The following is a 15,458-nucleotide window of genomic DNA, read 5'->3' as shown; positions in this document are numbered from 1 at the left end:
TAATGAGGCGTATTTTCACGTTTGCGGTTACAACAGTAGTCAGAAGAATTCATATTGGTCAACACATCTTACATGAATCGCCGCTGTACTCGCAAAAGGTAGGTTTGGTGTGCGATTTTCCGACGACGAATAATGAGTCCGATTTCTTTTTTTACGATTTCAAACCTTGAAAGTCCGGGATGGAAGGATATAATTATGCAATTTGTAGCTCTTCTTCAGCCGGATGAATATTATTGTTACCTGTAAGAAGACGGGGCAACGTGTAACTCATCCAAAAATACCATGGAATTTTTGGAATAAATGTTTGGTAATGTCATGATCTCAAAAGGTCTCTGGTCCCCTCGTTCCCCTGACTTATCGTTACCAAACTTCTTTCACTGGGGTTTTTGGAAAGGAAGTTTATATCTAGCAAACCACGTACTTTATAAGACCTGGAGCAAGCCATTACTGCAGAGATGAATTCCATTAGCCTTGATGTCCTACGAAGGATGTCGAAAAAACGGTTTGAATGGTTCGGACCTGCCTCCAAGAAAATGGTAGACATTTCCAGCAGTTGCCGTGTGACATTACCAGTTACGCTTAACTGCATTCCATAATCAAATCAAATGTGATTGTTTCTTAATTACAGTCCATAGCGGAATTGTAGTGTATAATATTATGATATGCATGATAAAATGATTGCATTGTATTTTAGTGTTTCATGCCACTATTTAAAAAAAAAAAAATTACTAGTTCTAATTTACAAAGGTCGTGGAAAATTTCGTGTGTTATCAAAAGGATACGCAAATAAAAATAATCAAATTCAAACTATTTAAAATATGAGGTATAAATTATAAAAGAACTTTTATTCTAAAATTCCTTATAAGATTTATAATTAAGATTATAGATTTTTATTTCACCAAACATTAAAGTTAAAGAAATTCATACAATTTAAAATAAAAAAAAAATCGTATAATTATTACATATCCAGGGTATAATAAAAAAAATTATATACAATTATAAAAAATCAATTAGGAAAGATAATGAAACAATGTAATTAATTAGATAAAAACGAAAAAATACAACAGCTACATAGGAAATCTTTCTAAACCTTTCATAATTTATTGTAAATGATGTTAGACAAGGAAATGGAGTATCTCCATTTCTTTTGTGATTTAAAGAAAGTTATAACAGAATAGAAGAAGCTTGAAGGAGAATATAGTGTCAATAAATATATACAACTAGGACAAATTGAAAAATCTATAGACTGTCAAGCTAGCTGTCAAGAAGATTTACTTCTAATAGATTTAACCTTAGAATAAAGTAAAATAGGATTAAAACTTTTCAAGAAAAGAGCATTGTCATAGTTCAAACTTTCCACATCTACCATGGTCTTGATCTTACTATCTGTATCTTATCATTTAGATAAAGTATTCTTTATCTCACCATGATGGATATATTAAATTTGAAATATGACAATATTATAAACATATTAAAGATTTTAAAATTTTAACTATATATTTTAATTCATAATTTTGTGTGTTTTATAAAAATTTATCTACTGATGATGAAGTTAAAGCTCTAAAATCGCTACAGACAGATAGGTGTGTTTTTACATTTTATTGTACTATCTGGTGGATTAAAATATTAATTTGTTAATAATTATTTGATACGGTTTAGAAAGTGTATCACGAAGTTCTTCCGGGGCTCTCATAACCTATTCTACTCGTGAAAATAATAGAAAAATTTCATATAAACAAATGTTCAAAAATGCTTCGTTTGCGAGTTATACGGCTAGTGAAAGATTTTACTGAAATTTTAGCTACCTCGGTGAAATGAGTTCATACTGAAATTTTTAGGACGTTAATTAAGGAAAAGAATTACTGATTTCTTATAAATGTTGACCTGAATAAACCAATACAATAAATCCAAGAACAGCATCTGCAATACGTTTTAGAAATCTGGGGTGAAATAGCAATAAATTAGTTAAAACCCCGAGAGTGCATCTGATGCATGTAAAGGTTAGCCTTCAACCTACGTTTGAATTAAATACCCCGTTTGAATTTTGAAAATCGGACGATTGTTTACATAAATATTATAAGAGCCCGGATTGCACCTCCCAAAACAGCGTCCCAGGGGCAGCCCTTTTGTTACCAGTTGATTTAATGATTGGTCTTGCCCGCACGAAGTGCTTGCATCCCCTCACCACTCTGTCCTCAACCGCAGTTCTCACAGGAAGCCCATTATTATTAAACAGAACGTTTTTAGATTTATTTAATTTTTTTTTTCTTCAGTTATTTGACTGGTTTAATGCAGCTCTCTAAGATTCCCGAACTAGTACCAGTCGTTCCATTTCGGTATACTCTCTACATCCTACATCCCTAACAAATTGTTTTACATATTTCAAACGTTGCATGTCTTCACAATTTTTCGCATCTGCCTGTCCCTCTAATATAAAAGCAACTATTCAAGTATGCCTTAATTCCAGAATGCCGAGAGGAGGTGGGACGCCGAAGCCACCCACCCCTCCCGGATACGGCTGTCCCCTACAGATACTGCAGCTTCGTTGTGCAAACTCCATCGGATTCATGATGTCGGCGAAGTCACCTTACTTCCACGGCCTCCAAGCGCATGTCCATGCAAAGTGCTTGAACCGGCAAACTTCCACTACTACAAGTATATATATTTATATAGCCTATGACACTCCCGGTAAATCAGTTCAACCGTTGAGGGGGCTATAGTGGAACAGACATACACCCTAAGTATATTACACTTCTTCTTGAACAGTCGTGTAATAAACTTTAGTAAAAAAACACAACAATCACATTCTTTTAGAAATTATGAATCATTTACATTAATATATAACAGTTTGTAAACTAATCTATATTTCTGTATACTCTATAAAATATTTAATTTTAAAATATACAACAAAATGTTTTTTTGAATTTGGACCTTTTCAACAAAAATAAGTGTCTAAAACCAGTAAAAAAAAAAGAAAATTACTTTTCCAGAATTACAATTACTTTTTTGTTGATTTTATTTTATTTGTTAATATATACTCGTATAAAATTGAAAAGGTTGCAAATTTATAACATGTCCCTTTTTTGTCATGATATATAAACTGTTCGTAACAAAAAAGAAAGTAAATACTGTTTTTAAAGCTTTAATGCATAAACAAATTTCCCCTGAAATAAATTTTCTGTATAAATTTAAAAAAAAGAAATCTTAATATAAATCTGTAGTAGATATTCAATATTTTATTACAGTTTTATAATATTTACAATGAATAAAAAATATGACATTTAAATAAAATAAAATACAATTTAAAAATTAAATATTAAATTTAAAATACTTTGTTTGGATTATTTTTTTAAATTTTATAAATTATAATCTATCTTTAAAATATATCGAGAAACCATTAGATGTAATTGTTTCTCTTTGCGTAATTCCCCAGGCATCATCGCTTTGTTCATTTTCAAGTCCGTAATTGAGTGGTTGTAAATTCTAGCACGTACTTCAAGTGAATTATTATGTTAATAATTAAAATTATTATGTTCCAGTGGAGTTAGTCTCTAGCAATTAAGTCCAGAAATTAAAAGAATGTGCTAAAAAAATAGGCTTACAAATTTCTTTCGAAAAAACATAATGGTTCTCCAACCACAAAAAAAGATCAACTACAAAACCTAAAATTTCTAATAAATAAAAAAATCGCTTTCGCATAATGCTAAACTCCGACATTACAAAAGGTTTATTCTTCTGGAGGCATTATATGACGCTGACTGTTTGTAAGATTTTTCGGATAAAGACTTTAAAATAGAAAATAAGTAACATACATGGACCAGATTACCGACGGAATTTTTAAATTAAAAAGTGAAAAATAAAAAATAAAAGACACCATCCCGAGAAGAAGGTTACAATTTTATTGGCATTTATACGGAATGAACGAAAACAGATAAAACAAATATTTAACTTTTATAACAGTAAAACTATTAAAACTAGCTGGTTTAAAGACGTAGAAAACGATCTCAAAACTTTAAAAGTCTTTAGAGAAAGCTGTTTTAAATAGAGAACAATTTAGAAAATTAATAAAATATTTTAAGTCTCCAGGGAAGAAACTGGACCGATAAAGAAAAATAACAGATTCAAATAGCTCGGGTTTGAATACTAGATCATGGATACCGCTGTTTGGTGGTTGGGTGTCGATTAACCAGACATTTCATGTATGGTCGACCTGAAGCTGTACAAGAATTAATTTACATTCATACATATCATCCTCTGAAGTAATACCTTACTGTGGTTTCGAAAGCTAAACAGAAAAAAATAAAAAATAAAATAGCCAACACGGTTTTAGGACTTTCACATGCAAACACACACAACTTAATTTAGTACGTCAGTAATACACTTGTGCGCTCCTTGTGGTAACAGGTGGTACTGTTGACACCGTATACCCATTTAGCCACTACTTTAGAACATTTTGTGTGGTGTAGGTGTGATTTCACAATTTTTTTTTTGCAAATATATTATTATTTTCTAATTGTTAATGTTAATGTCCCTAAGAAAAATAAGACTTTAATTACGCGAAAACTTGAGCTACTGAAGATGACCTTGCTCTACAGCCACACCTTGACCTTTTAAATTAAAAATTTAATAGCATCAATGCCCCATATATAAAAGTAATCTGAACAAGTTTGGTCAAAATCGGTCCTGTAGTTCTGGAGATATAAGATGATTTATAGTGCGTCACCGAACACACACGTGCTCGCGCACGCGTACATAAGGAAAATTTCCATCCATTTTTTTAGGTTCTTTAGCTGTCAAAACGTCAACAACCAGTGCATACCGCAAATACCCAAATTGGAGCGATTACCATACTTTCCCTTCTGCAGCTAAAGCTCTGCTATAGCGCTAGATGGGAAATGAACAAAAATATTGGGAAAACAAAAGAAGTTTCAAACAATTATGCGAACGTGATCTTTAATAGTCCGAACAAACAAAAAATAAATAAATATTTATCATAATTTGTATGTCATCTAGTACAAATACTTATTTGAATCCTTTTTACAATCAACTACAGGCAATCTTCCAATTACAATTCTTGTAGAAGGATAAATTATATTCATAACGTGTGAAAAATGATAATTCTGACTCGTATTCCAACCCAGTACTTCAAATTAATGCATAATTTAAAAAAATAAAACCTAAAAATATAATAACTTATCATTTTGTGCCACAAATAGTGACTTATATTAATTTTTTGAATTTCTAAAAGAAATACAAAAAATAAAATTAAAACGCTGGAGAAATTATTATTTTCTTTTTTTTAAATACAATAACACATCTCTATCATCCTTAATTTAATAGATCTTTAAAGATGTGTGGATTATAAAAGGTGTGGAAAAGGTTTACGTAGCCATGAAAAGTTTAGTTTTTTCGGTAAAGTTTTAAATATCAACTTTAAACAGCCACTAAAAAAAAGTCAAGATAAAAAGGTAAAATTTATTAAATTTTTAAATCGAAGCATCCGTTATGAACTTGCATTTATATGTTATTAAATAACTTCTAATTGTAACGAATAATTCATAAAAAGTGATAATTTTTGTACCCTAAAACAACATGACTTTGGTTAAGAGGGAAATAAAATTAAAATTTAATTTAAAATACTTAATACCTATAACAGATTCATGAAAAATAATTTAATCACATATTTTTCAGACACCACATTTATATTTCACACATATCCCATCGAATTGGGCTGTAAGGAGTTGCTTTTCACTAGTTAAACAGATTTAACGTACACAAGAAAAAATATGTACTTAAATTTTTCAGGGATTAACAGTATTTTGTTGGGAGAGATCGAACTTCCTCATAGACATTGATCATAAAGCCACCGCTACCAACTGGTGCAGCTGGGTGCAACTGGGTGCAACATCGGGAAAACATACACTTTTAATTTACAGCAATATAAATGTGGAGGGGTATGAAGGAAATATTACATAAATCTTAGTGGCAACTACGTTTCATATAAGCCCATTTCATAACTAAGTGGTCTACTTAGTAATCAACCCTGAAAACTACAAAGTAAAACTAGATCCTTTGCTACCTCACTAATTTCTTTACAGACTATTGTATCTCATAATCTTCCGTATGATCATAATCATCCGATAAAATTCATTCATATATTTCGAATGTACTCCGCCTAAATTTTAAATATAAAAAAAATTTTCAATAACTTAAATTAATTATTTCTTTTGCTTTAGCAAAAATTTAAAAGGATGACACTACACAGTGTAAATGCAAGTAATTTTTCTCTCTCCCTCACTATGAATATAAATATAAAAAACGAGCATATACATACAGTATCTAAATTCTAACAGATAAAAAATAACAGTACTTAACTGTTTTCATATAATGTTAATGATTGCGATAGTCTTTTTTAAACAACACTAGCGACCTGAAAACAAAAACATATTTCAACAAAAGCAAATTGGAAATAACAAATGTGTTACCCTATATTTTGTTTACTGAATGTAACGCAGTATCATTAAAAACCGTTGTTCTTTTCATAATATAAATTGGTATTGAACATTTATTTATTTATAATTTATTTTATCTCTCCGACTGATGTTTTGATATAGTTGTTAATTTTACAAATAAATATGTTGGTTATTTCTGTTAAATTAAAATATGCATCGTTTCACAACAATAAGGATCATATAAATTATTTACATTATTTATTCGTCTAGTTTATTTTAAGTTAGGATGCACATAAAACATTTGAAGTAAAAAAACTCTGTCATTCTCTTTAACAGAGATTGGTTTTCAGTAGTCACTCCTACGTAAACGGAATGAAAATTAACATTTAAATTATTGTAGCTGCAGTCATAACCTTACAGTTATGACTAAAGGTGTTTTAGAGTACCTTATAAAAGAGATAATGTAATTGTGAAGGACTGATTACAGTTAAATTTCAATGAGCTTATGTTGGTACGGTACGAGATAACTAAATGATTTGAATGAATGAAGACAAAGAGAAACCACATTCCTCCGCATTTTATTTATTAAGTCTAGCTTGAGATCCTTGTTGTTCTTGAAATTAACTGTAATTTAAATTTGAAATTTCTAATTTTCTCTTACAACTATTACAATTATGGCAGGAGTTTAACATTCATCTACGTACATTCATTTTCATAGCAGATATTAGAAATTAACAATAACTATACCACTTATTTCCATAAATAAATCAGGCAGAATAAAACACTGATAATTATATTTGAATTGAAATATAGAAAATATGGATACATGTTATGTACGTTTCTGTTTTTGCAGCAAATAAACGTTCGTTTATTTGTACGAAAGGTGTATAGTATTTTTTATTAACTTTCATAATGTTTACATTTCTGATTATACGTTTCAACATAACTATGAAGAGAAAGTATAGCAATCGGCCAAATGTTAACGTTTCAATACTTTCCTTATTGGAGGGTGTTGAAACGTTATGACAATTCTCCCTCCCTTCCTTAAAAAACAAACAAACAGAAAACATAAAGATGTAAGAGTTCGGAAAATGTGTAAACGTGTTTACATGTGTTGGTCTGTATTTTAATTAATATTACCAAACTGGTTCACCATAAATTCTTCGAAAATTGTTATATCTACATGAACCTTTGATGGCGTTAAATTTTGAACAAAATTAAAAACAAGAAAATGATAATTTTGAATTTTTATATTGTGGTCGTAGAAAATTTAGCTTTAGTACGAGTAAAATATAATCATAATAATCTTCAGAGGAGATAATACAGTACTCTTACAGTTAGTAGATGTAGATGATAAATGGAATTTGCAGCATGTGAAAAATGTATTGCCGGACCGGGATTCAAATTTGGGACCTCCAGATGAAAGGCTGAGACGCTATTGCTCCACCCAGGAGATGGGAAAATAATAATAATATTGATAATTTTTTTTAAGATTAAATAATCGTTACTTAAAAATTAATTTGACTGTAATATTTTCAATTTAAAATATTTTTGGACGTAAGAACAGGTCCGGGTAATTTTTGAAATCCTTTGCCAGTTTATTATTTTTTTTATTTACATAAATCCCACTCATAAAATTCAGATTATTTTAATCAAAACTCTGTAAAACTATTCATTTTTAAAAAATGAAATAAACTTTAGATTTAATCGAAATTCGATGATATTTATGTAAAACAGAATTTTTATATTCTTTTAGCAAATGTTGTATGGCTCAACAAAATTTCAAAAATAAAACAAAAAAATCTTATGTGGACACCTCATAACTTCCTTGCACGCCTATTAAATTATACATACCCATATTTTGCTGCACTTCATTTAAACTTATTTCATTTGAAAGCGAGATACGATCCTCCAATTATTTAATAAAATGGACAGTTAATGAAATATTAGTTTATATTAACATCAAATATTTATGCAATTATTAATTCAACAATTTTATATGAAATATTAGGAAAGAGTAAAAGTCCCTTTATTTCTGGTATTACTAAATCAGTATTATTCATATCTTCGTCAGTTACTGATATTCAAATGTTAATAATAATTAAACTATTTCGTTTAGTGAACTCCCGTACACTAGTTAGATATGTTAATTTTGACCTAACGGTGTAAAATATTCAGTTTTTATTATCGGATTATTTGGTGAATAATCAAAATGAAAAAGAAACAATCATGCAGGAAAAAGAAAGATAACATGAAGAAATATATCTCAAAAAATGAAAAGAAGATGGATATGAAGAAGAAGAAAATGTTAAAAACAAGAGAAGAATAAAAAATTAAGAGAAGATGATAAATATAATGAGGAAGAAAATGTTAAAACCAAAGAAAGTATAAAAATATTTAAAGAAGATGATAAATATAAAGAGGAAGAAAACGTTTAGACCAAGTAAAGAATAAAAAGATTATGAGAGGATGATGGACATAAAGAGAGAGAAAATTTGATAACTAGAGAACGTGTACACATATTAAAATCAGAATTACATTAAACCAAGGAACGATTAAATGATCGGCAACAAAAAAAAATAAACGAAATGTTAAATCAACTCTGACTTAAGGAGACTATTGTCCGACAATATCAGAGGAATAATGAACTATAAGATAAGAATTTTTTGAAATTTATTAAAGCTCGGGCATGTATGCCTCAGTGTATATGTTGTTCTTGTGAGGGTCTATTTTTCATTCACTCTGCACTTAACTTTAACGTAGATAAAATTAAACAGAAGTTCCAGAATAATTAAATAAAATTAAACAGAAATTAAATTAGAAAATCCAAAAATAATACTATTCTAAATCATAATTTTCAATTAATATTAAATAATCAGATATTTCACCAACTGTTACATATATATACACATACGTAATAATGCCTATTAAATTACATATATATATTTTTAAAAGTACATAAAATTTTATTTCACTATTAACTTCTGATTTTTTTTATTTGTTTTTTTTTGTTATTGAATAATTATTTTTCGTAAAACCTTTTTTACAATCAAGGTTTAATAATTATTAATAAATCAATATATTTAATTTAAAAAAAAAAATTCAAAAAATAAATAAAAGAAGTTAAAAAACAAAAGGAGTTGGAAGTTTGATTCGCACCACATGTGCTCCCTTCAAAATAAAAATATTCCATTAACTAAATCCTTAATTTTAATTTCGATTGAATCGATTCGATTCAATTTAATTTCGGAATATCGATTGAATTTCGAGGTGCACAACTAGATGTTGTAACAGTACTAAATCCATAATTTCTTCATCCCACGGATAATCGTTTTTGCGGTATGCGAGGTAAATACGCGCATATATAAATATTATGTACTTACAGACTTCACGCCAAAACTAGGCAAAATGGATTCAGGAATGGTCAAAATGAATATTTCCGTTGAAATATGAAAACCAAAATGTTTCGCGATCACAATACTTACTTTTATACTTCGTACAAGGAAGTAAAAATGAATTTTTGTTGGTTCCGTATGCATTCCTATACCATTCATTCGATAGCGATTAAATTTTGGTGAGTTGTGCGCACGCCCGCGATTATTTCTGGAATTAGTTTGGATTAATTAGTGGTTGAGGTATTTCAAAAAATTTTATTTATGGTCCGATTTGGTTCACATTCAGAATATGTGTTACATATATGGAAAGAAATCCCTCAACAAAAAATGGACCCGTTAAATGGGTCGAGATATTTGGAAAAATTGCATCTATTGACCGATTTGGCTCATATTCAGAATATTTATAAATTATTGAAATAAAATATTTTTGCGAAAACTATACCCGCTAGTTGTTGCTGATGTCGAGATATTTACGAAACAAGCAAATATACTAAAAAACTTCCTTCTTCTATATATAAATATATAATGGCAATGGATTCAGGAATCGTCAAAATGGATATTTCCGTTGAAATATGAAAAATGAAATGTTTCGGGATCACAATACTTCCTTTACTTCGTACAAGGAAGTAAAAAAAAGTTAAAAAAAAGAAAAAAAGGAGATGAAATCCGAAGATCGAAATTTTTTACGATCACAATACTTCCTTTATTTCGTAAAACGAAATGAAAAATCAGTTTATTTTTCGCTTTAATGTCAATAGTAATAAGACTATGTAACGTAAATAGAAGATAACTTCTATTTCATGAGAAATATTAAAAATTTCCGGTAATGTTTTTTTTTTTGGTTGAATTTTATTTTCAAAACTACCCATTTATTTATCAAGCATTTTCTTTCATTTATACATTATAATTATAATTAATGTATTAGTAATAATAATCATATTATATAGTACTGACTGAAAATGGCTAGGAATGTATGTACGGCTGGAATTATATAAAATAAATTTTTAAATTAGCTACAAAACAAAAGTGAATTTTTACAAAAAAATATTTTAGACCGATATGTACGTAATATAATATTTAGATCACCTCAGAAAAAGGGAGAAGTCTGCTATCCACGATTAAAAAAATAAACTTTCTTAGCATTTGACTGGATAGATCAAGGAAAACCATGGTAAATTTTTGATTAGGACAGGATTAAATAAATTATAAAATTATTAAAATAAATTTTTAAGTACCATATTAATGATTAAAAATATAAAGTTATTTAATAATATTAAACTAAAAACGTACAGACATAAATAATTACAAAATAAGCACACGATAAACTGAAAAATAGGAAATTGGGTTTTTTTTCAAAATAGGTGAACTGAAAAATCTTAATTGTAATACGAATATTTTGAAAAATAATTGTTTTTTATTTATTTTTTTTTTTAATTTAAAGTGCAAAAACCTTTAATTAAATTACATAAGTAACTTATATTTAATCTAATACACTTACAGTAACTTTACGTGCATGTTTTATATGCGCAGGATTATATTTTATTTCAAAGCACTCTATAGAATACGATAAATAAACTGTAAACTGTTATATAGTATCGTACTTAACTCTGTAATCCACACCATTACTTTTCTTTGTAAAGCTCTTAAAACAAAACTGATTTTACAGTTTATAAATGTACATAAAGAAAGTTTTATCTGTTTACTTTTAAATATATAAGCCAATTAATTTTAAAACATTTCCTTGATTAATAAATTTTTTTAAAATAAATATTATTTCATAACGAATCATTTTGCAATAAAACTTTTATACATTTTATTAAATTTTACTCATGATTATGGTATTTTTATTTCCAAATGCAATTAATTAATAGATATCTACCTTTTAAAATTTTATTTCATGTAAATAAATAAGTTCTGAATGAGAAAATCTTTGATAAATGTTACCCTTAAAGAATCTCGCTTTGAAAATTATTTTCAAATATTATTTCTAATAGTGCTTATAATAATTTTATTTTTAAGCTAAAAAAAAAAAACTAACATTATTTTAAGTTTGACGTAAAATAACTTTGTTAACTGCATAATAAACACATAAATCTTAAACAAAACTTATAGAGAATTTAATTTTGAGTATAATAGTACGAATAAAGTTTAAATTTGAAGTAAACGTAAGAATTTTGAAGTTTATTAAAAGTAAAAATTTGTTTGCTAAGACTGCAGGGCCAAAGTGAACATTTTTATGGCGATCATAATCGATTCAAAATTATATATTATATACAGAGTGTTTCTAAAATGGTGGGCTGGCTATAATTTGTCTGATTCTGGTCGTAAAACTAAAGAAAAACTATCCTTAGGAAAAATGGCAATTTCTCCTTTGTTCTCCCACTGCCTGCCATCTTGTTATTTTTATATAAAATTTATATCTGAAGTTCGAATAGCTAAATCATATTAATATTTGGTAAGCGTCTTGGTAATAAAGTTTTAAAATTAGCAAAAAATTAGGACTGAAATACCTTCGAAAAAGACAAAATGGCACCATGTTTATTTTTAAATCCGTTATATCTCCATAAATATTAGTTTTATAAAAAATTATATTTTTGCTAAAATATTAAGCCTTTTATTTTGAATAAAATAACATTTTATTTTTTAAAATCGGTTAAAAAATAGTCGAGTTATGAAAGAAAATTGATGTTGTAATTTTGTGTCATAATTATTAGGTCTATCATTGTGAAAAATTACTTAAAGGTAAAAAGGAAAAAAAAGGTATTTAAGTCCTGAGTTTTACTAATTTTAAACTTTTTTACCAAAACGATTGCCAAATATTAAATGTGATTCGTCTATCCGAACTTGAGATATATATTTTTATAAAAAAATAAAAAAATGGCTGACAGGGAGAAAACTAATGAGAAATTGCCATTTTTCGTAAGGATATGTTTTGCTTAGTTTTAAAAGAGAATCCGGAAATGTATAGCCAGCCCATCATTTCAGAAACACTCTGTATATATATATATATATATATATATATATATATATATATTAATCATCTTAATTTTATGAGCAATATTACTTTGACGATTCAAAAAATTTAGAAAAGAAAATTTTAGCTATGGAATAGCTACCTGGAATTATAGTAAATATGCTACATCTAAAGCATTTTTGCTTTTGTTTCTGCTACTGTACTGCACGTTAAAATTTTCTGCTGAATGCATGTAATGACTGAATTACTCTAATAATAATTCTGAATATTATAACGGTGATGCAGTAAACATATAAACTGAACGGTGGATATAGTAATTATACAAATTACTATGCATATATATGAACAGAATGGATAAAATTAGCAAAGTGCTAATGAAAAGAAAGCTTTGAAAAATTATACTGTCGTACCTCATTCATATATATATGTATATGAGAAATAAATAAATTTACTTACACATATAATGACTGAATTACTCTTCAAAAATCATTTTTATCATTAGAACGATGATGCACTAAACATACACACTGAAAAATTGATAACTCGTAGTTATACAAACAATTACAAGTACACTGAACAATTAAAAATGTATTTAAAGTAACAACCAAACGCGACCAAGCACAGAAGCAACGCACAACTGACCGTTTCCCTATCGTTCGGAAAAGCTCGCCTCCCCCGACTATAACCGATGAGTTCATCACAACTAACCTGTTGACGTTTGTGTATCATAGTCAGTCTATGATCCGTGTCTCCCACAGTCGGCTAAGCTCGGCTTGGCCGAATTTAGACGAATGAACATTTTACTTTACAGCTTGACTGATCAGACTATTTCAATGCCCGTCCAAAAGTGCACAGTTGTCTAAAGAAGTTTTCACTTGAAAAATCATATCAAAATATGGCAGATTTTAACTAGGTATTAAACCAAATATAATTTTCAATATTTCAAACAAAAGAAAATTAAAAATTAAAAAAAGTGAGATATCAAACAAGGAAAAACACCAATAAAATAATTTATTAGATAACTCTAAAGATAATTTTATTTAAATTTGTTTGAAATATTTTATTTCATATGTTGGCTGTTCTAACATGATAATTTAAAAATCTTATTTATCTTATCTAAATATCTTATCTTATATAAAAATGATTTTAAAAAAGTAATAATTTTTTTGTATAGACATTAATATAAATAAACATTAAACATTAATATAAACATTAATATAAATGAATAAAATAGGCATCTTAAATGCCTTACAAATTTTTCATGAAGAATACGCTTTTTTTTCAATGGACATTTTTCTGCAATGGAACGTACGAATTTCACAGCGAGAAAATTTTGAAAATGTCTCCTTCAAAGATTTCAAAATGGCAGCCATCTTAATATTTTAATCTTCAATATCTTTGTAAAAATTATTTTGATTAAATTTTTACTGAACTGAATTCGGTTAATACATTTATAATTTTTAAATAATTTATATATATATATTTTCAATTCAGAAAAAAACGTATATTTACAACAAAAAAAAAATTTTTTGTTTCAGGTTATTCTTGTACTGAAAAGTATAGACAGATATGAAATAACGAACACATCGGTAATGGTTCAAATAGTAAGTCACGTATTGGCTTACATGAATTCATGTGTCAACCCGATATTATACGCTTTTCTATCAGAAAACTTCAGAAAAGCGTTTAGAAAAGTAATCTACTGTGGACCAGATAGAGGTCATATGCCGGGTCATATAAATGGACCAGAAAAATCTGCGTTGACTAAAACAACACGCAGTAATGATATATTGTGAAAAATTAAGGTAAGTTTTTTTTTATTATTACAAAATTTTATATTTTTGAGTGTAACTTTTTTTATTATGATACAGTATCACGTATTATTCCAGAACGAACGACTTAAAACCAGTTCTAATTGTGTTCTGATTTCCACCTACATCGCGGTTATAGTGGTTTTATCGAGATAAACACACGTATACTTCTGTTTTTTTCAATTGAACTCATTGTTATTCATCATTCATGGCATTATGTTTTCTCCTGTAATTTTTTGATTTGCAGATTTCCTATTTTGTGAAGGAAAGTAATAGCATAGTTTAACCTTATATAAGTTCAGGAATAAAGAAAACATTTGAGTGTAATATTCGCTGAAAAGTTTCTTAATGGCAGCATTCCAACAAAAAATAGCAAACAATATTCGGTTGAAATGTGGTCCACAGCAAGGACGATTGCAACATTAAAACGAAAGAAAGAGGCTAACTTTTCGAACTTTTACAAGAACCGGAATTACTTTTATAAAATGGTTTTACAAGTTTCTGCTAATTTTATAAAAATTTTCATTAATAGATGTTAGTATTTAATCTTTTTTCTATTTTTATTTCTTTTAATCATGAAATAATTTTATGATTGGTTATTTGGGCCTTCTGTAGCAGGCCTGTTTTAAATAAAAATATTCTTTGTATTTGAGTAAGTTAAATATTACATACAAAAAACTGTGTTTCTTTGTTATATGAATAATCGTCAAAACGGGTGTGGTCTCACCGTAGTGCTTTAGACAGCAATGTTATCTTATACGGAATAATTTTTTTCTATAGAGTTTTATACTTTTACAAAGATTTTAAAAACCACTCTTACAAAATC

General features: G+C 27.9%; 1 protein-coding gene across 1 annotated transcript in view; it reads left to right on the top strand.

The window, feature by feature from the left end:
- Nucleotides 1-14,617, top strand: part of LOC142330093 (allatostatin-A receptor-like) — a 613,143-nt gene extending 598,526 nt beyond the window's left edge. The window contains exon 4 of the mRNA XM_075375153.1: nt 14,360-14,617. Coding sequence (XP_075231268.1) covers nt 14,360-14,617 — 258 coding nt within the window. The remainder of the gene's footprint in view (nt 1-14,359) is intronic.
- The last annotated feature ends 841 nt before the right edge of the window (nt 14,618-15,458 follow it).

This window comes from Lycorma delicatula, chromosome 9 (genome assembly GCF_047948215.1).
Source record: "Lycorma delicatula isolate Av1 chromosome 9, ASM4794821v1, whole genome shotgun sequence".
Classification (NCBI taxonomy): Eukaryota; Metazoa; Arthropoda; class Insecta; order Hemiptera; family Fulgoridae; genus Lycorma; species Lycorma delicatula.
Note: the sequence above shows the minus strand (reverse complement) of the source record. Positions and strands in the feature narration are given on the sequence as shown.